A 23,096-nucleotide genomic window follows, 5' to 3' on the forward strand; every position below is an offset into this window, starting at 1 on the left:
AATAAAAAAATAAGTTAAATAACCTCTTTAGTCCTTTATCTTTTAAAAAATTCATGTTAGTCTTTTATATTTTTAAAAATGATCAAAATGATATTTTTTTAATGAAATAAAAATATTAAAGACTAAAAATCATCATAAAATATAAGATTTTTTTTCAATTTTCCTCCTCTTCTTCTCTCTTCTCCTTCCTCCTCCCTCATCATCCGTCATCCCAAACCCAGTAGCAATCACAAACCTCCTATCCTCCACCCTTCTCCAAGCCTCCAATCACCGACAAACTTGTTGCAATCTGAACAGGAATTCACAAATTGAAATGACGAAAGAAACAAAAAATTGTGACTGCTATATGATAAGTTTTTAAAATTTCTTAAATGTTACTGAATAAAGCAATTTAAACCTATCACTTTAAAATAATATTAGTTTGTGATATAACAAATGTTTCAATTGTTAGAAAGCAGTGGCAGATGTAAACAGTTACTAAGGCTATATACATTAGAAATTTGTGTGATTTTGCACTTTCTCCACTGGAGTGGTATCTAAAGCAATTTGGTTTATCAAAATTTTCTATATTGAGAAATCAATAGTGTAAGTGCTCCTAGTTTCTAGATCACCACATGGGAAAATCTATGCTTGACATAAAAAATAACGGAACAAAAAAAAAAGGGAACATTAACAAGCCGAAATATGAAAGTAGCTATGCTTCTTGAATGTGCTAAGTTTTCTGTAGTTTTGTTCTTTAATGCACATCAAAATTGAGGCCATATTATTTGAATGATTTTGTTGAAGTTGTAATATATCACTCTGTTTATCTACAAAACAATCTTTTGTTTATACTCATGTATGAAATTTTTTATTCTTTCAATTTAAAACCTTTTTACAAAAAATATTATCTGAATAATACCCAAAAGCAAACATCAATTATTTTATTGCATCAAGTTAGAATACTAAGAGCTAAAAAGCTGTTTATTTAGAGCATATGCTTATATGGAATGTAATTGCACTTGTTTGCAGTTTTATAAGAAAAAATAATATTAAGAGTTAAAAAGCTTACCTAGACCAATAACTCCACAACTATGACCCCAATTAAATCAAATGAGAATGGGACATAGTATACAATCATGTTTCTACCCTCCACAAGGATACTGCAAAGCTAGTGAAATGTCATAAAATTAGAGTACAAATTTTCAACCATATTGAGAAGCTCAAAAATAGAACTTAAGATTAAAAAATAGGATTTGATCAACTTGATTCGCAAGCTTTTTTAAAATGCTTGGTGATGGTGCTGTTGTGTTGCTATGCTCTGCTTCTTCCTCGTGCATTCTCCTAGACTGGCGTTTGGCGGCATGGGGGTGGTGCTTTACGGAATTTATAATATTAGTGTTATTTTATCAATTATGTTTAAATTACTTGATTCTCTAAATTTATACCAAATTTTTTCAAAATTCATCGACATATTATGAATGGAAGTGAGTAAATTAGAAATGTTAAACTAATATTACAAATGTCATTTAAAATTAAGTTTCAATAAAGTTAAACTTTTTAAAAAAATTCAGTTTCCTGCAGATTAAGTTGATCTATGGAAAAATTGAAAATCAAGTTGATCCGTGGAAAACTCGCGGATCAAGTTGATCCGTGGAAAACTCGCAGATCAACTTGATCCGTGTTTGGTCCGCCTGTGTTACATAGATCAAGTTGATTCGCACGAGTCTTTTCACGGATCAACTTGATCCGCAGAACGAAATATTGAAAGAGTATTTTTGACATTTTTAAGTGATGCTGGGTACACCAAACAATAATGTTGAGTGCACCTAGCAATACCCAAAGTTGTAAGCTACGAAATAAGACGAACATCACGGGTTGGCTTTGCAATATACGGTTTTTGTCAAATTCCTACAACATTTGTTCGTACTGTCCAGCATTTACCATAATGCTATAATTTTAAGAATTTTGATAATTCTAATTCTATGATGGTATGATATGATTACTGTCTTGTCGGGTCCGATAGGAACTTTAGCCAATCAGTTTTTTGAATCCAGGAAGCTTTCACAACCAACCTTTTCCGATCTTTCTCTCAAACCGGCTCGCATTCCAGAAAAACCCTGAGCTTGAAGATGGCCCAAGTTGCTCAAAACCCTTGTGAGTTAATTTTCTCGAAAAAGCTTCCATTTAGTTCATTTTGGGGCTACTGATTTAATTCACTGAAGAACAAAAAACATAATCTAGAAATGGTTTGTTGAGTAGCAAAAATTTGACTAATTAGTCACTATATATTTGTGTTTGTTTGCATGTTACCTGGAATTAGAATGTAAATTTACTTCTTTCTAGATAAGGTTAGCGTGTTATTTGAGGAGTTTCACAGCTCATATTCAAAGCTTTGGGTTATCTTCACTCTTCAAAATACTATGTCCTACATATTTAACAAGAAAACACATTTTATCTAAGCAACCTAGTTGTGGGTTGTTGGAAACAACACCAACTTACATGCTTACACAAATTGATAGACAGCTGAACCTCATCTAATTCTTGTCTCCCTTTCTAATCCTAGATATCTCTATCAGTTAGATAGTTACCCAATCTAGCTTAAAGTTAAGCTTTTAATTCCACTTTTTTTTTTGTTTGTGTGTGTGTGTGTGCGCGTCAAAATTTGCATCTAAAGCTTCCTCATTTGCAGACTTGTTGAAGAATGTCTCTCAAATTTCTCACACTGTACTATATAAATCAAATTTATTTTATGTTCATGGTCAAGGGACTTCTCCCTTTATCTGTACGCAGATTTCACCTCATCTTAGAAGTCTGCTGTCCTCGGAAACAGGATTTCATATTCCGTGATTTATATTGTATTTTCTATGCCAATAGAAATAACCTGCAATGAAAGTAACCAAAGTGGTATTTGAAATATGTGTTAGAGCATTTGATAATTTTAGTCTTTTAATTTCCCTGTTTCTGTTTTTATTTGTACAGATTTGTTTTCCTGTAATTAGTTTCTATTTTGTTTCCTGTAATTATGTTAGCAAGATTCTTTCTTGTAAATTAGTCACTCAGTAAATTTGTAATCAGCCTGTATTACAGAATTGTGAAAAATATTAATCTTTTTCTCTTATTTCAAGTGTATGGTATGGTGATGCTCAGTATTTCAAAAAATATTTAGTATTTAATATAAAGAATGATAATGATTAATCTAAGTTGCATGTTGAGGATTTAATCAATTTCAAAGAAATTGACTTACAACTGTTGAATTACTTTTTTCAGCTCAGCAGCAGAAAGTCATAATAACTAACAAGTATGGCAATAAACTAGTGGGCATTTTGCATGAATCTGGAACCAAAGAGATTGTTATCCTATGCCATGGTCTTCGATCCACTAAGGTTACTTTTCATTTTAATAAATTATGAACTCACTATTTTTTATTATTATGTAAATGTTATTAGAAATTAGTATGACATCTGGTTCCATTATCTATATACATTAAATACCTTAATTCAGTTATTTTCATTATTTAATTAAAATTTTCTATCTTCAGGAAGACGATATCATAAAAAATCTTGCTGCTGCTCTAGAAAATGCAGGAGTCAGTTCTTTTCGCTTTGACTTCACTGGAAATGGGTAAATATCTTGTATTAAAGGACAAAATTGTGAACCTATTTGTGTTTGTAATCTTGGCCTTCAAAGTATGCAACCAACTTCACTTTTTGTTATGAATATCAAAGTTACTAGACTCTGAACTATTCAAAAAGTGCAAGCTAAAAACCTTTGGAGAATTATTCTGCAATGCAAGATGTTCAAAGGTTATACTTATTTTATGCAGTTGTTGGCATATGTTGGTAACAATTGTCAAGCATATGATTTTCTATATATGGATTAATATAGTGCATATGCAATGTCAATTAACATTATGTTAATTATTACTGAATTATTTTACTTATTCTTGGAATATATATTTATCAATTATCAAGATTCAAGATTATAATTTTTCTTACCAAAAAAGAACACATTGGAGGTCAGTGGGTGTGTGTGTGTGACTGTGTGTATATATATATATTAAAGATTTTATGCAAAAACACGAGTAGCTTCTAAATTAAAACCATAGAAAAGTTGAAACCATTTGAGGTGGGATCACTAGTAGCTTCTACATTAATGCCGTGTTCTATGAAACTTCTTCTATCTAATCCTGATCACTAGTTCACTAGTATTGTTTAACTGTTACATTTTTTATTTAGCTGTTGAGTTTTCTTTCTAGGGAAAGTGAAGGTTCATTTGAGTTTGGTCACTATTGGAGGGAGGTTGATGATCTGCATGATGTGGTTCAACACTTTCATGGGGCAAACCATAAAGTTATTGCAATTATTGGACACAGTAAAGGTTTGTTGTTTACATTCTTACATGCATATATAATTTTACAGATAAGAGGTGGGGGAAAGAAACATCCATATTCGTTTAGGTTATTGGTTTGTACCATCAATTTTGTTTTTCTATTAACTAATGATAAAGTTATTTTTGGTCAACAATGATTTGGTTTTTAAAGCTGAAATCTTGAATGCAGCGGTATGATGAGAACAGTGCAATTTCCTATATAAAACATTAACTTTGCCTATTTGTAGATGATCACTCACTAAAACTTCAAGCATGTGCTTAGTCCATAATCTAAGTAAAAAAACTTTTTTCTTAATCTACTGAGCTAGTAAGTGGAAGTACAAAAATAAAACTTTAGTAATTTTTATCTTATCTGTCATCATGTGAACAGTTTTAATGATCAAACTTAATAAATATAAAGAGGATTTATGTGAAATTTTATTATTTGTATCTTGATGCAGGAGGTAGTGTGGTGCTTCTTTATGCTTCTAAACATCATGACATTAAAACAGTTGTCAACCTCTCTGGACGCTATGATCTGAAGGCAGGACTTGAAGAACGCCTTGGAAAAGATTATTTGGAAAGAATTAAGAAGGATGGCTTCATTGATGTGATGCAGTCAGGTAACCTGTCATTTATTCACACAAAAGTCCCATGCCTCTTAGAGCATGTTGTAAGAGATAGTTTGAACAATTTTAGTGTCCATTAATTACTTGTTTCCCTACTTTGAACTTATTAAGTGTATTTGCTGAAATCAGAAAGTTCAAAACCATGGCTTGTTTTTCTTTTGCTATACATTTTATACTACAATTTGGAATTGGGGATTATTCTATCAAAGTTGTTGCTGCAATACTTTTATTTTGCCACAGTTCATTCTCTTAAATGCCTGCTAACTAAACAAACCAAAAAAGAAGGAAAAGAAAACAAGGGAAAATTGAAAAATGTAGGCAATAATTATTAACGATTGTCTTCTATACTTGAAAATTGGTAGGCAGTCATCATAGCCTTCATAGGTATGGCAAATTACATGACGTTCTCTGTTTCTATTTCTCTAGCATAGTCACGCACTTTCAATATTTATTATATATGACCATTTTGAGGACATCTGCTATTGCAGGAAGTTTTGATTACCGTGTGACTTTAGAAAGTTTGATGGATCGATTAGATACAAACATGCATGAAGCATGCCTTCAGATTGATAAAGAATGCAGGTGAGGAAATTTTTTGTCTGATCTCTTTTGCTTCACCATTTTGCATCTTTTTCTAAAAAATGTGCGTGCAATTTACAGAGTTTCTATAAAAAAAAAATGAAAACAATGATAATTTTTTTAAAGAATGTGATTTATTTTCCTTTTGATTAAAGATCATGTGGGATTTGTAGTTAAATACACAATTTGAACCATTATTTTTAACCTAATGACTGTAAATAAATGTTATTATTTCTCACAATAATCAAAAGTTCTTATCTGATACATTATATAAGGGTCTTATCTAGTGAGAAAGTCATTTTCACATGAAAGCGAGAAGAGCAAATCTGATTTGTACCACCACATTAGATGATTAAGATTAACAGTTTTTTAAAATTGCATAATCACTTAGTCTCTGTGTATATAAGACATAAATCCAAAATGTTACACATTTATTAAGACTTTGAAGTTTGTTTTAGGGAAAATTTAAGAAAATTACATAAGTAGTTTTTCTACTTTATATTTGTTGGAAAGTAGGTAAATAATGTCTAGATTCATTGTAAAACCAACTAAATCATGTGATCTTTGATTCTTTGCTCCACTATGTTGTTTAAACACATGAATTTCACCAAATGTTCCTTGTTTTCCCTTCTCTAAACTTGATTTCATGAGAGGTGTCCCTATTTATTTCACAACTTACGGAAAATTATGAAATTAGAGGAAACTTAATTACAAGATTTAATATATACTCTTGATATGTTAATTTAAAATTGTTTAATTTCAGTTTTGATTTACTCCCTAGTCAAGTAGGAAAATCATTGTAGTATACAAATTTATGTATACTATACTTTTTAATTTATGAATACTTGATTTAAAAGTGCATAGAGTAGTTATTTTAAGCAGAGGGATTTTCTATGTGCGAGAGATGATGACGAAGGTAGGAAGGTGGTCTTGCAAACAATATTCTCAATAAAGCTGTGAAATCATCATCATGCATGCATTTAAGTGCTAATCTCAAATCACATAATGGATGTCAGGGTACTCACAGTTCATGGTTCTTCAGACCCAGTTATCCCTGTTGGAGATGCATCTGAGTTTGCCAAGATTATACCAAACCACAAGCTAATTATCATAGAGGGAGCTGATCATTCATACACTAATCATCAAGATGAATTAGCCTCTGTTGTTGTGAACCGCATAAAGGAAGCCTTGGTCCATTTTTCTAATGATGTGTAATTGTGGTAGACCTTGCAGTTACGAGCCAATTGAAATTGCAACAGGTGACAAAATTTCAGTTGTGGATGAACATGCCTATGATGTTCTGCAGCATGTTTGAGCTCTTCTAGTTTTTGCTTATAAAATTGGTGAATCTTGCATCATGATGAAAATAATGGCGAGAGAAATATCTGGGAGTATACAATGTCATTTTTAAATTATCAATTATGACAAATGCAATATGTAAACAGTTATCTCATGGTAGCATATGGTAGCCATAGTGGGGGGTTATTCCCACATTTTAAGGGTCTGGGGACACCTCAGTATTATAGAATAAGTGTAAGGAAACCTTATGGTAAAGACTGTTTAGTCGTCACCTGTTTGATGAACATCTTAAAAATGATGAAAATATTTGTAAGATTGATTTCTAGATTGTGGGTGGCGTGAGGATCCCATCATACTCACAAAGCTTGTGCCATGAGTCCATGCTTGTTCAATTCATTGTCCTCTATATATCCTGTGATACGAAAACATACAATATGAATGAAAATTGGTAGTGATCTATTGTCATAGTAATAATAGGGTCGTTGTATTTTTACCGAATGAGTAGTAGTATGAGCGTTGATATTTATCTAAATGAGATAAATGTTAAGGTTAAGATTTTAGTATAATTGTTTCTTGATTGAATTTCATTTTAAAGTTAAAGGTTAAAATAAGAAGTTTTTTTTAAGTCGAAGTTGCTTGAAAATGTTAAGTAAAAGCTCCTTTTAAATTAAAATTCTATTTCATTATTTTATGTTCATTAGTCCAAAATGAGAAAAAAATATTAAAATATACCACTTATTAAAAAGCTACTTTTTTTATAAAAAATAATTTCCTGAAATCTTTTTTTTTTCAAATAGCGTAAGTTTTGATTTTAAGGAGAACAAAAAAAATGAGTTAAACGTATTAAGCTTATATTGTGTCATTTGGCATACTTCGAGAACTAACTACATTTAAAATTAAGCATAATTATACGCACAATTTTTTTTTTTTACTCTCTTTAATTCTATATCTTTTATCTTTAGGAGGTCTTCCTCCACTAAATTCTCGGAAAACTTCATTTTTTTTTGTGTGTGAACTTTGAATAACAGACAAACTTACACTAATTGCTTTCAATTTTCAAAAGAGCTTGTTAAAAAAAAAATCAACATAGCTCCTTATTTTTGTTTTTTTTATTTACTAAGTTATCTAAAAGTAATCCTGAGGCAAAACCAAAAAATTAACTCGTGACGCGCCAAGTAATAAAATGTTTCCTTATGCTGATGATAATATTAATAAGCTCTACATGACATACAATTAAGATTTTTAATTTATAAGATTTTTTTTTATCGAAAAATTTAGTTATTAATACTGTGAGTGAGAGAATTTGAACTGGTAACTTTTTTTTTTCTTTTCTTCTCCTTTTATCATAGACTAATTTTATATTTCTTAAAAAAAATACTAAATACTAATATTTGACTAGATCTTATGCATAGATTAATTGAGACCATTTATGTATAAAAAATAAATTGGGACCATTCCATTGGATTACAATTTGTCCCTTATGACATTACCTGACACGGTCGAAGGTTGAATTATCAAAAGCAGCCTTCTTTGGCACTGTAAACTCAAATTCACTAGAGGTTTCGCAAGCCACTTGTTCCAGAACTTGAAGATGGCACTTAGTTTCAGTTAGACCTCAATATAAACACAATGAAATCTGAAAAATAATAAAATAATGTGGTTTTTAGGCTAAATTTGAGTACGAGCATCAACAAACACAGGTTTCCCTCTAACATAGAGTTTCCTCCTTCAAAGCACCAGAAATTGTCTTCAACAAGTTTGTCATGCAACCTATATATATGACTATAACTGTCACACCATAATATTTAACTACCTAATCCGAAATTAATACAAAAATAGCTGCCTAATAACTTTCTAATACAGAATTATAACTACCTAATTTAGAAGTTGGCCTCAGTTTCACTATAAAATGAGATGCATGAATTCAAGCACATAAAGGACAAGTCAAAGAATTCTGTCACTATACGAATTAGAGTTTGTATGTATGTTGAAATTGTTCTGAACAAGTTTATGTATATTGGTGCAGGAGCTAATGAGGTATGTCTTTATGCATCAAAATATCATGACATAAAACAATTGTCAGCCTATCTGGTAGCCATGATTTGAAGGTAGGCCTTGAATATTGTCTTGGGAAAGATTTTATGGAAAGACTCAGGAAGGAAGGTTCCATTGAGTTGAAAGCAGAGTCACCAGGTAATTGGCCACTTAATCAACCTTATGGCTAAATGCTTAAATTGATGTAGAAGCATGCTAAAATATTCTTTTGTGAAATCTGGGCTTCACATACTTGCTGCATTTGCTGAAATGAGCAAGTCCTGAGCCTTTCCTTGATTTGTTTTCCTCAATACTCTCTTGCTAATAGTCCTGAGTTCTTTTTTTTTTTTCTTTCAATCTTCGATGCAATGCTCCCAACAGAATCAATCTTGCCATCTTTATTTGCTATAACTCTTCTTTTGAATGCGAAATAACATATACATCAAAAAAATATTACCAGCTGTCTTCAGTTCTTAAGGAAATCACATGACATCTACTTTTGTAGGAGGTATTGATTATCGTGTAACTGAGGAAAGTTTGAAGGATCGGTTAAACATCATCATGCTTGAAGAATGCCTGAATATTGACAACGAATGCAGGTGAGGAAATCCCCTCTCTTCACCCTTCATCTTCGTTACAGAGTTTCATTATAATGATCTACACAGCAGAATCCATAAAAGGTTGAGGATGTCATGTTTCTTTCCTTTTTATTAGTGTAATAGTATTTAATGTACGTGATTTTTAACTTTTAAGTGTTTCTCACTCAAGAACATGCTTCTGACAACTTTTAAAATAAAAGAAAATCCTTATTAATTGATCATGTTAACAAAAAATATTTTGAAATAAACATCAAAAGATTTTTTTGTAAGTTGACACTTGAAAGTAAATATGAAAATATTACAAGTGTTAGCAACATAGTGGAGGAGATAATCTTTATATGTAATTTGATGCTTGGCTAATGCTGTCAAAATTTAAGATATGTTTGTTTACATATGGAGTATGGACTAACTTGGAATGGAGGTATTATTTTTTTTTTTTTGGTGAAAAAGAATGGAGGTATTATTAAGGAGGGAGATTTAAAGAACTACAACTTTAATTATGGTAATTTGTTGAGGAAAATGGACAGTTTTTAATGAGGTTATGTAATTTCCATAATGCCTGGGTGTATATGACAGGGTCTTTACAGTTCATGGTGGAGCAGACACCATAATCCCGGTTGTAGCAGCACATGAGTTTGCTAAGGTTCTACCTAATCAAAAGTTACAGATCATAGAGGGAGCTGATCATCAAGCTGAGTTAGCGTCCCTTGTGGTGTATGTTATAAAGGAAACCTTGCAAATCTCATTATTGTGATTTTTAATAAATTCTCGGTCTCAATGTAAATTACAATAAAAACTTTCTATTTTTGAATTCCTTAACCAGTGCCCTAACTGGTGAGCATGACCCATATTTACATATATCATATGGAAAATAAGGTTGCGGACAAGGGACCTTCTAGTTGTGTTTCACGTTTTCAAACAATGAGAACATGAGCGTTTGTTTAGCGGAAGGACTTTCAGAAGATTCAATGATCCTACTCCTACAGTCGTAACTAGTCATTGTATTTTCCTATATCATATTAAGTATTATTTTGTTGATTTATATATGTAGGAAGTTTAATATTAAGAAATAATACGAAGAAAAATTAGAGGTAAGAAGCAATTAGTAAAATGGATGAAAAGGGTAAGAACTGTCTATTTTCTATTTATCTTTTTAACCCATGATAAGAAATCCTCAACAAAAGGACAAAGATTATCATCAAAGTTAAAGATTATATTTAAATAGAAGAAGGATCGGCCATGTCGTCAAATATTAGTTCTTGTCTCATACTTGTATAAGTTTGAAACCCGAAGAGAATAGTGCAAAGAATTAAAATGTCGAATGCTACCCAAAGTGATCAACAGTGAAGGACGGAAGTCAAGGTGTAATATATTTGACCCAAACAGGATTATTTCGGGCAATATGAACATGTAAGGACAGCAGTTCGAACAACAAACCTAATGGTACAATGAACGGTTGTACTACCCATATGGCAAGGGAGACTTTAAACCATTTATCCAACTGAATTAGTTATTTGTCAAACTCGTACAATTTACACTCATACAACTAAATTAACCATTTTACATGTTACAGGAAGCCTACCACTTCGATGTAAGATAGAATTTCCCTATCATAAATGGTGCTCACAAGGGAAGAACAATGATAATCCGTGCCTTCTTACTATCTTGAAATATTTTACTGCGGGATGCATCATCACAGACATGGCTCAAGTGTTTGTGCTATCAGATTTCATCGATCATTAGCTTAAGCTATAGTGCTTTACAGTTTTCTTCGTCTTCTCCGTCACCTATTGCAATGCAGTGCTAGTATACCTAGTCAAGTACTTTGATGCTTCTTATCCTCATGATCATTGTCATCTTCGCCAAAATAAAACTCACTCCATTCAATCTAGTTCACCAAATAAATAATGGGGCAAAAAAAATAAGACGAAAAAGAAAAGTACTGTTAAATGTTAATCAATTGTTGTAGGAACTTCTAAAATTGCTATTGCATATTATTGATAAAGTTACCATTTAAATACAAGCATTTGGTATTTGTTACGGAAAGAAAATATTTAGCTCTTCCAAGTCATCATCAGAAGAAACAGGATTATCCAGTGCTGGGTACAGAGTTTTGCTATCTTCAATCTCCTTTCCATTCTTCATATCCTCCTAAAATCAACAACAAAAACTTCATAAAGAACTTGTGAACTATTTAAAATAATCAACAGCTGAATCATATAAAAGTGATAAAAACACCATACCAGCTCAGATTTCAGCAATCCAATTCTCTCCTCTAAGTCTGAGATATGATGTTTTAGTGCCTGGAAAAAATTACAGACTTCATAAGATAAAAGTACAAGTAAAGGTATTAGTTTAGCACAAGTCATATTTTATATTACCTCTCGCCTTTGAAGCTCAACAGATCGAGCCAATGCCTGTCTTCGTGTCAACAAGTTTTTGGGTCTCACGACACGCGGGCTGAAATAGTTCTTCCCACGATAAACAATAATTGTATGATGGCCTCTGGTGTCCTTATCTACAGACACTAGCACTCCACCACTCTCAGCTTCCAAAGATATTGAGATATGCTTGACTTGGGCTGAATTTCTCCCTTTTACAATTAACTTTACCAATTCACGATATTTCCAGTGTAGATGCATGTTTTCTATTGTGCCAGCATAAACATCTCGCCTCCCTGAAATAAAAATTTCATGCTTCTCACATTTCTAGTTTAAGTTATTAAACCCTATACAAAAACAGCCATTCCCAAACCATAATAAATTTGTTTTTACTGCTTACCTAGAAGTAAGTATGGCTTCATACTCAGACCAATCTTCCTAAATAAGAATCTCTCTTCATTAGTTAATGTTTCCAAATCACTAGGAATATCAGCTGGGTCCAGATCACGCTGAACTTTTGCTAAAGCCTTCTCAGCCTTCCTGAATTTTGATTTTGCCTATGATCATCAAAAGTTAGATAGATTCAGTAAAAAATCATTTTTGGGAAGTTATTTTACTTGATCCCTTCATAACTTACTAGAGCTAGTTTCTTCTCATGGTGTTTTACTAAAGCAGAAAGTTTATTCATGGCAGAATCTCTGATCATGTTCTCAATTTCTTGTTTACTTGGTTGGTGTCCCCAGTTGGTGGTTGCTGCCCTAGTCTCAGTAAGGGTGCCAGCAATTAATGGCACTTGAGCTGCTTTGCTATTTGATACAGTAATAGATGAGGCAATTTGTCGTGCTTTGTCTTCCTCATCTTGTTGAAGGAGGGTTAGTTTCTGTCTCTCATTCAGAGTGTTGGTAACAACAGGAGGCAAGAAGTCATTGCCTCTGTAAAATACAATATATTCTTTATTTCTGGAAAGTAGAGTTCCCCCAGTCAATTTCTGCATGTATGAAATGCAACCACCATTAGGCTGAAGAAAGGAATAATTTATTCATTTGAATGTGCCACGGGGAAAATTAAGAACCAGAACAGCTGTCAAAACATTAGTTAAATGAAGAAGACAAATATCAAATGCATGTCAAGGGATTAACTACAAAATGCAGACACAGCACTTGTTTTATAGACTTCACCCAATACTTTCAACTGATAATCCCAGTTGAGGGAAGGTTAACAAACTTATCAGTCTTATGATACAAAATATGGTTATTTTATCATGGAAAGATGTTATGATAATTGGTGAATTATTTAGTCAACTCGCGTGCACCGGTCATTTCCTATTAACTCATTAGTTGGAGGGCATAGTCAGTATGGCAATTCCCTAAAACTTCAAACTCAGTCGTTGCTAGAGCAAAGATAAGGAATAAAAAAAAACATTAACAGAAAATCTAACGATTGTTTGACCTTTACTATTTCAGGATGAAAACAAAATAATGCAAATATGCTTTATGAAACTAGATAGGCCTTATTTTTATTGGGTCATCTGCCTTTATGCTCACTTTTCAATTTGTGCATTAGACAAAAATTTAATGGGTTTAGAATCATAATCTCATTCCCAATGTTTCAATTTATAGGATATGGTCTCATTATACTAAAAGGCCAAGCAGATGGGAAGATTTATATACTTTCTTTTGCACAATAAAATTTCACTTCAAAACAGTAGTGTTGCTAAAATTCCAACTCTGTTTATGAGAAATACCCTGAGTTCTTCAGCCATCCTGTCATTACATGTATTAGGAACACCTCGTTTGATGGCAATTTTTGCAATAGCACTTGTTTCCCACAGTTTCACCATAGCACGAGCCAGACCTTGCAATTCTCTGTTTCTGCCTGCATTAGCAAACAAATAGTATCTATTAGAAAGAGACATTTGCAAATTGCAAGACATGAATTTAACTAGATAGTTTCTTGCTTACCAAGGGCAAAATGTGGAGCTGTTGTTCTTGCAAGCCTACGGAAGTTAGTCATTTCCTTGTTGGTTAAACAAGGCCTTATCCGATAAGGAAGAAGTCTGAATGGGGTTTTATATCCTGGAACCACAGCTGGCAACAAGTCTGCATCAACAGGCAATGGTTGACGGCCTGTCCAATCTTTGAAACGTGGACCCAATTCATCTAACAAATGGTTGAGGTCACACATTTCCATCAATTCTTCTTCACTCATGTCCTTCAAATACTCAGCAGATTCTTGGATGACCGACTCTGCAGTTCCAACTGTTTCGTTAACACTCGCTTGACCATCACTTCCATTTCCAACATGTAGTGAGTGATCCACAGCATTCTCCTTAGCAAGATTCACTTTCTTATAATTTTCTATGCAGGGAAGCTTGTAGGCCATTCCCCGATACAACACTATGGAACTGCCCGATCGCCATATCACTATGCCTCCAATTTTACTCTGATCAAGCACGAATACAGCATTGAGAATAAAAAATCACTAGCAGTTCAAAACTAGTATTGGATAAAAGACAAGACATAAGCAAGAGGAATGCTAACGACATACTTTTTACTATTAGTTGAATGTGTGACCTATTTAAAGAGTCTTACTCGTAATTTCACGAGTCTAAACAAAGAGTATGTTAGAGAACGTGTTCCTGTGACAAGAAGGCAGTACTACACTAGATTGAAAATGAAGGGTGCATTTCCTTCCATCTTTGAACTCAAGTGAAGCATAAAGATAAGGATAGGAATGAACAATGAAGGGAGAGAGATAGAGATACCTCTAGAATTTGATGAGCCTTTTTCATGTGAGCAGAAAGAGGAATGCCAAACTTGAACTTAACAACTTCAGCATCTCTCCACTTTTGGTGAACTGAAGCTACCAGTTCCTGCGTGATGCCTTTTACTCCAACATCAAATCTCTCCATCATCCTCAAGGCAATCTTTCTCAGCCTCCGCAACTCATGTTCAGGAATCGTCCTCTCTGCCAACTCTGTATTGCTTCTTCTCTTTTTCCTCTCCCCATTTACTCTTTCTGCTTCATTCGAAGAAACCTCACTCGCCATTCCCTTTCTTTCTTCACGAACAGAACCAATAGAGCTGTGTTGCAACGCTTTACCTTTGACATCTTCATTGTCCTCCTCGTCCTCGGAATCATCGGATTCAGAGTCTAACAGTGCACTGTTCGGGTTTATTGCCTGCGCCCAAGGCGAAACTCGCTTTGGAAACTGAAAATTCGATGCTGAAGGCTTCTTCTGATTCTGGAACTGCTCACGCTTTTTTTCTTCTTTTTCTTCTTCTATCTGCTGTTGTTGTTCCACCTCGTGTTTTTGTTCTTGCCATGGGAATTTTTCCCTTTGGGACCCTAATTTGAGTGACCATTTATCTTGAATTTGATGAAGGAAGCTTGGCCTGTGGCTGCTCTTTTTTGTCTTGTTCGCTACCTTCACTCGTTGTGGAGTGTCAAGTTGCGATGCCTGGTTCGAACAAGAAACTCTGAATTTGAGAAAATGCAGAGAAGAATAGCTACACGGTGTGGAAGAAGAACAATTCAATGGAATTGGTTGAAGCGCCATGGCATGATAAATTGTTCACTCTATCAATTCATGGAATCGCATAAAACCTCTCTCTACTTCACTTCACTTCTCAAGTTTTCAGAGATACACTCCCCCCAGTTAGAGTTTTTTTTGTTATCTTGACAAAAACGTAGCCCATTGGACCCACTAGTATATGAAAGGCCCAATATATAGCCCATATTTGTTATTAAGGCCGGACCTGTTTTGAAGCTGACCCGTAGTTATTACTGGGTTTTTTTTTTATCAAAGTTATTACTGGTTGTATATCTCCATCTTCCAATTCTTTATACTATTTCTTTTGTTTGCACTAATAATTATTTAATTATAAGAAATGGGGTACTCTTGAAAACTTGATTAAAAAAATATATTTATGTAAAAAAAGAAAATTAACTCAACTAAGTGAAAATAATTGTATACCTTAACACATAAGCTGCTTGACACAGGGCATGTTCAACATAAGAACAGAAAAAGAAAAAGAAAACACGAATGTTAATTGGCATTTAGTCCTAGGAGTATAAAATATTGCATCCATTAAAAGTGTAAAAATAAATTACACTATCGAACCAATAAAAAAAATCGTCTTGTATAAAAACTAATTACCATTTTTGAGTTTTACAATAATAACTTTAATAGTTATACCTAGCATAAATTTTAACTAATTACCATTTTATGCATAAAAATGAAATTCTATAGTCGAAGGCTTTTTAGGAATTTCCAACATCCGAAAAGTTTCTCTCTATGTTATGTAATGTATACTATTACTAATTCTCAAAGCAAAACAAAAAAAAAGAGTATATATAATATTACTAATTCTACTATGATATTTAAAATAAGATTCACGGGCAAAAATGGTACCTATATGTTAAAAGAAATTTTATTTACTGAAGAAGTACGCAAAAGGAATTTTGACTGGGTATATAATATGATTGCAGTAACTGAAAAATAAGGCACGAGTATAAGATTTGGTTGATGGCAGAGAAGTGCCAAATAATATGCTATTGTGGCATCAGCAGTTCAGGTTGCCTGTTCTGAATTCTGATGGTTGATAGTGCCAAATTGATATGCTACGTACTGTGCCTACAACAAGTACAAGCCCCAGTAAGTAGGTCACTGTTGGGTCTTGGAATGATCCATAGCAAATCCTATATAGCTAGCCAGGTTGTTGCTTGTCAATAATCATTTTTTTCATCAACGAAAATTTGTGTAATTTTTTTCATGCAAATCTCATGTCTTTCTTTTTTATTTCTTAAATTTTCTTTCTCTTACTTTAAATTGAAGACTAAGATATCATGTGACAAAAATGTCACATACAAGAATTCAAACTCTGTAATTTTGTTATTGACCTTAAACTCTTATCGTACATAATTTTTATAAGTTGAGTGAGTTTCCTTTATTGTTGATTTGCAATAAGAGTGGTTAGAAGCGGTTTTAGAAATAAATGGCAAGGTGATTCGGGTTTGCAAGAGTCCAAACTTTTTTCTAACTTATAGCTTTAGTTATAACAAGTTTATTGTGTAAGTTTATGTGCAAGGGTGATTGTAGTTTTCCATGAGTTGAATTGATTGAAGAAAGGAAAGTTGGTGTCATGAATTGTTTTTAAATAATGCAAAATAACTTCAATGGATATCGATCATTGTTTCAAACTCTATGTTTAATTAACCCGTTCTTATATAAAATGGAAATTCTTTTGAAAGGATAGGGAAATAAATTAAGAAGACAATGAAAAAAAAAACATCTTGTCGAATATTTTCAAAATTAGAAGACTAAAATGAAATAACATTAAACCAAATAAAAATATAACATAGTTGTTAACGGAGTTAGATGAAATTAATGAAAACAATTAGTTTATTGGATCGTTTTTTTTTTACGGGTTATTGGATGCTTAAAAGTTAAGGAGATGAATGAAAAAGTTAAGAAGATCAAAATGAAATAAAAATAGATAAAAGATGAAATTAAAAAAATAAAGAATGAAAATACTATATATGTTTTTTTTCTAAATATAATTTATTTATTTTATCAGTCGATTCCCTTAAAGGTATAAAATATTAAATATGAAAACATGTTAATGCATGGATTTACCATATCTCTGCAACAGTGTTTAAGATATTTTTTGACAGGAATATCTAGTTATTCGCCTTTCATCTCACATATCCTCGATAAAGATTGATCACATGCATGCAATATCCCTTTGTAGCCAAAATTACAATCAACTTCTATGGTCGACAGGCCTGAAGTTCGATCTTTCATAATCAATGGTATCTGGGTCAGTTTCTTCATAATTAATTGTAGAGAATCGGAATCCCCAGCCACCATCCTCAGGATAGCTTTCTAATATACGAAAGTTATATCATTTCATTAACTTCAATAATGTATAGATAGAAAACATATAGTGCATATGTATAGAAACATAATAATCAACCACCAAGCACATGTCAACTGAGATAAAATTATTTTAGCTTAATTAGTTGAAGTACTAATTGGATATGTGAACTGATTAAATACTTAAAAAATAAGTTTTATCGCATATGATAATTTTATCTAATTTAAATATGATTATTTTTAATAAAAAAAAATACGGGTGATCTTTAAAATAAAAAGAAAGCATAATTATAATCAGGAATGGATCAAGTGGGACAAGGAGGAGCTTTGGCCCCCTTCCATCTTAGGATCCTTTTTGAATATATAAAGAAAAAAAAAGAAAAGTTAAAAATTAAAAAAATACTAATTAAAATACATATAAGAAAAATAAGTTTTTTAACTTGATATTTGTTTTAAAAAAATTAGTAACAGATTATATTTCTAATTTTATCCATAAAATTAACAATAAATATTTTTAACTTATTATTTATTAATTAATTATTAAATATTAAATATTTAAATAATTATGTAAAAAAAAAAATATGACTCCCTTTAATACACTTATAGATCCGCCCCTGATCAGGTGAAAAATGGATCAGTTTGACATATGAAGCCTCGTGTTAATTGGAAAATCTAGCTGTGAGTCTTTGGAGAATCGATTTGCTTGAAACTAATTGCCATCCACCATATTTTTCACGAGCAATCCTAGCTATACATCTTGTATATATAGCGTGGTCCAGAGAATCTTGTACTGCAAATCCACCATTATATTTTCTTTCTGGAATGCTGTTATTATGTCGTTAATGTGAATGCACTATCTTTTTTATTTTGAAAATGTTTGATATGTTCACATGGGAAAAGAGGTTCCTCACTAACTAAAGCTTGGCATAGCTTAAGCACATGAAATGAAACTCAACAAACAAAATAGCTAGCAAGTACCAATTGCTCTTTTTATTCCATGTTTGATGTTTTCTATCCAATCCTTGGTAATTATGATCGATGACATCAATTTTGTATCTTTCTCCACTCGTGCATGCGGATCATCTTTAGAATCTTTGAGATCATTGCCATAAATATTCTCATGCCACTTTTTCTACACAACAACCTAATATCGTATATTACCAACGACAAAATAATTACTACACTTAGGGACATTTGATGTGATACGTCCAAATTTAACAAGCTCCAGCTTTAAAAGAGAAAAGTACGTGCACCTATATTACAAGTGAACAGAAAAAAAATGCAAAAGATTGCTTTCATTTTGGCCACTTTTTTGTAATAGTTTTCAGACATGTATAGTGATTCTGAAGTTCAGTAAGTAGAATTTGTAAGTGGGTGGAAAGTAGGATTGGTGGTTAACGCATGCCACTTTTTATATTGAAACTTGTTTGCTATATTGATTTCAATAATTTTACATAGTTGGCATTTTTTCTCTAAAATAATCAAATAACTAAAAAAAGTTGTACGATGATAAGAATTATTTTATATGATGTTAATTATTTATTGTTCAATTGTATGTATAGCAAGTATATTTACAACTTTTTTAGTTATCAGTTTTTCTTTGAAAAATATGATAAACTTATACCCCAAATGAGAAATATGGAGTGAAGAACGAAAAGAAAAACAAATATAACAAATAATATGATAAAATAAAGAGATTATTTATAAAAAAAAAGAGATAAAAAATAAGTATATATATATATATATAATTATGTTTATTCTTTTTCTTTTGTTTTACCTACCACGTACAAACCATGGTCATGACATGAATGCATGACCTCTCTTTCTTGTAGTTGGAGTTTGTATTCATCAAATTCTGAAACACATCATCTCAAGAAAAATATATAGCATTTAAACTGCCATATATTTCACTTCGTAATCATAAAAGATGTCTTGCTCGATACTAGGAAATTTCATCTGTCACCCTTTGGACTTTGGTCGTTGGGAGGGGAATAGGCAGGGCACTGGGAAGCAAATAGCCAAATAGGCTTTACCTTCGAAATAACATTACATCTTTCTTATAATCATAATTGTTCAATAGATGATTAGACCGATAGCGGTCAAATTAGGTGAATAAGAATTATGTTGAAAATGGTAAATTTAATTTGTGATTATTTTTTTTATTTTAAGAGTTTACCATTTTTCATGTTTATACAAAAATACTATGTTATTATTTTCTAAAATTATTGAGGGAGTAAAAGTTATTTTAATGATGTAAAGAAGAATTCATTTTTTTCTGCTATATGCACATTTTGCCGTCTTTAATTCTTTACTGTGACCCTTGATGGCTTTTTGGACTTTGAATAATGCGTTTCTCATAAGCTATTATATGTAGCGTTGTTGAATATGTATCCGTATGAAAAATTCTTTTTGCTTTGTGACATTATTTTTCTTGGATGGAAACCAACTAACAATGAATTACCTTGATTTTTTTTATTTATAAATTACCGTGAACCTTCATGACGGGGCTTTTGGACTTTTAATAAAGTGAGATACTAAAGTTTTCTGACGGAAGATGTACGTTTTCTGCCACAAAATTCCAAAGAGAAGTGACTGATTACTTTCCTTTTTTTTTTTTTAATCTTCTTCCAAAAAGTTACTATTGTTTGACCAAAATTCACAAAGAAGGCCAAATTAATAAATTAAAAGACTGTATATATCACACCAAAAAAAAAATAAACTGGTAATATATATATTGCAATTAGAATTCTCTATCTTAACAATACCTTACATAGATTGGCTTATCATCTAAAGGGTTAAGCTTCAAGCATGAGTTGGGTTTCGAAGTTGGGGACAGTCCTTCTCATGATCTCGTTAGGGGCTAAATTTTCCTCAATTAAATTATTGTTAATCCTAAAAATTGTATCTATTTTTGAAAGTAAAATATTTTTAAGATAGTACAAAAATTTTCACTGAATAATTATATTAATAATTAAATATTTAAAAGTAAGTTATATAATTTATTTTTAATCATGAGTTCTTTTTTATTAAACAAGTAACTTCATAGTTTTCAATAGAGAATTATTTTAATACTTAATGCAAATTATGATTATAATTTTAATAAATATATCCATTTGAAATATAATAATGTTGTAATTCATAAGATAATAAAATAACTTTGATAAAAGTATTTTTGATTTAATAATTAGTTTCTTAATAATTTCAATAATAATAAAAAATAGAGATTGATAAAAATAAGGTTTTGAGAAGAAATAGAGATAAATTCATAAAAGATGAAAAACTAAATACATACATTATGATCGACTGAACCTTTACCAATTTCGATAGTAGATATGTTAGTGTTTTGAGAAATTAGGTAATTGTGTATTAACCTCCCTTATTACAATATATAAGTTTTATATTATAGAATGCAAATTATAATCATCTATAATTATTACATATTTTCACTAAATTTTCATTGTTGATGACTTTCATCTTCAATCTCTACTATTGATGACTTTGTCTTCAATTTTCATCCTTGATGACATTTTGATCTTCACCCTTGACAACTTGTATCTTTAATATTCATCGTTGATGTCTTCTAGTATTTAGTTTGATGTTTTTTAAATCTTTATTTCTTCCATCACCGTACAATTAGCCAAAAGACTATATTTTGACACTTAGTCAATATAATCTATTAAAAGACTATTTTTCAATACTTCATCGAAAATCATTTTTTGATAATAAAAAAATGTCGATATTAACACCTATATAATTTTTTCTTCTTCTTTTGAGCCTCCACCTGTACTAATAAAAATAACCAAATCCATCATATAATTCTCTTCAATTAATTTTTTGTCAAAACTCGTGAATAATTTCTAGTTTATTTATTTTGCAATAATAACAAAATTTTTCATTTGATTTTGCACTGTCATATATTATATATTGAAAAGTTTTAACATCTTATTGTTTACAATTAAAGAATTTTGATGATGATGATGATGATGATTTTACAATTGAATATATTTTCATTTATATGAAGTTTTATATTCATTGGCATACATTTAAATTTAGGTCTACGTGTTATTTAATTAAAAAAAATAGGTTTATCAACCTAGCTATTTAATAAATTTGTTAACCTATTTAAAAGATCATATTACAATTTTTTTCTATAAGTTAATTTTAACATTAAATCCAAACCTTATGAAAGCCTAATCTATCTCAATTCATTTTTACGCACCCTTACTGATTATACTTGCACGACATATAAATACTTTGGATTGAAAAAAAAAAACACATTACGATATTCGCAAATCGTTTTGTATATATGCAACCCCCTCACACGTGCATACACGAACATATTCTTTCGATTGGCAACCCCCTCACACGTGCATTATTATATTTATATACCGCACCACACTTTCTTTTTGGTAAGACTATGCCTATGCGGCTTGCAACACTTTACTTTAGACATCAATATTAGTTGTCTCGCGAGGAAAAGAAATTGCTTCTATATCAATGGCAGGGCCCGTATGTATTGAACATTATCGTCTCATTAATTTGCTAATTTTATATCCTATTGCAAAGAGTGAGTTGGAAGCATACTAATTGTCAGTTTAAAAGTCGATGCTTGCTTAAAGAGACACCGAGCTGGTCAGTGATAATCATAGTGTTCGAAATGCATTAGATGGTGAAATTCAGCACTAATCATTACATTAGGTGTATCAGTTAACATGCATGTGCATGAATGAATCTTATAAAATAAAGAAATTGTATCCCTATATGAATTTGTTTTGGGTACATCTGCATTCCTATTTCTTGAAAAGATTCTTTTGGGGCCAGGGCTACCTGATATTCAATTCCTGATAGTAAATAATATCCAATTGTAGTCAAGACTCAAAGAGTAAGTTGGAAGCACATGCATCAATACCTTTGGAAACTGTTTATTTTACGACGACGACAAAAATTTAAACAGATATTTGAGTGTGTAAACACACACACATATAATATATATATATATATATATATATATATATATATATATATATATATATATATAATAAAGTCTTTGTTATAACATGACCATTTTAAGATTATTAATGAATCTTCTATATATGGCTACAGGTTTGTTTAATTGAAGGGGCTCGAACTGATATACATGGCTTATTTCCAATTCATTCAAATATATAAAATGTCAATCAATTTATATTAGAGTAATGGTTTTAGAAAAACAAGCAATCTAATAAGATATGAAGTAAGTCCAGAGAGTGAGAGATACAGTGATACAAAATTGTTTGGTTGTTGAAAGAAGAAAAGGACGGAAAGAAATTATAGATTCGAATTTTTTAATTAAAAAATAATTAATATT

At 31.3% G+C, this 23,096-nt stretch overlaps 3 protein-coding genes across 3 annotated transcripts; 2 read left to right on the plus strand and 1 right to left on the minus strand.

Annotated features, from left to right (window-relative positions):
• The first annotated feature begins 1,863 nt into the window (after nt 1–1,863).
• On the plus strand, nt 1,864–7,316 carry LOC114394094. The gene is made up of 7 exons (XM_028355667.1): nt 1,864–2,136; nt 3,250–3,365; nt 3,521–3,603; nt 4,238–4,359; nt 4,812–4,973; nt 5,468–5,561; nt 6,575–7,316. Exons 1-7 carry the CDS (start codon nt 2,112–2,114, stop codon nt 6,771–6,773), a joined length of 801 nt encoding a protein of 266 aa, XP_028211468.1. The 5' UTR covers nt 1,864–2,111; the 3' UTR covers nt 6,774–7,316.
• A 1,590-nt stretch (nt 7,317–8,906) lies between these two features.
• LOC114392783 lies at nt 8,907–10,368 on the plus strand. Its single transcript, XM_028354008.1, has 3 exons — nt 8,907–9,050; nt 9,397–9,490; nt 10,067–10,368. Exons 1-3 carry the CDS (start codon nt 8,999–9,001, stop codon nt 10,242–10,244), a joined length of 324 nt encoding a protein of 107 aa, XP_028209809.1. The 5' UTR covers nt 8,907–8,998; the 3' UTR covers nt 10,245–10,368.
• Nucleotides 10,369–10,824: 456 nt separating this feature from the next.
• Nucleotides 10,825–15,510, minus strand: LOC114393957 (CRM-domain containing factor CFM3, chloroplastic/mitochondrial). Its single transcript, XM_028355476.1, has 9 exons — nt 14,636–15,510; nt 13,833–14,313; nt 13,616–13,746; nt 12,509–12,859; nt 12,272–12,428; nt 11,872–12,167; nt 11,734–11,793; nt 11,501–11,641; nt 10,825–11,378 (listed from the first exon to the last, which is right to left on the minus strand). Exons 1-8 carry the CDS (start codon nt 15,428–15,430, stop codon nt 11,528–11,530), a joined length of 2,385 nt encoding a protein of 794 aa, XP_028211277.1. The 5' UTR covers nt 15,431–15,510; the 3' UTR covers nt 10,825–11,378; nt 11,501–11,527.
• Between the last annotated feature and the right edge of the window lie 7,586 nt (nt 15,511–23,096).

Source organism: Glycine soja, chromosome 17 (assembly GCF_004193775.1).
Source record: "Glycine soja cultivar W05 chromosome 17, ASM419377v2, whole genome shotgun sequence".
In the NCBI taxonomy this organism is placed as follows: Eukaryota; Viridiplantae; Streptophyta; class Magnoliopsida; order Fabales; family Fabaceae; genus Glycine; species Glycine soja.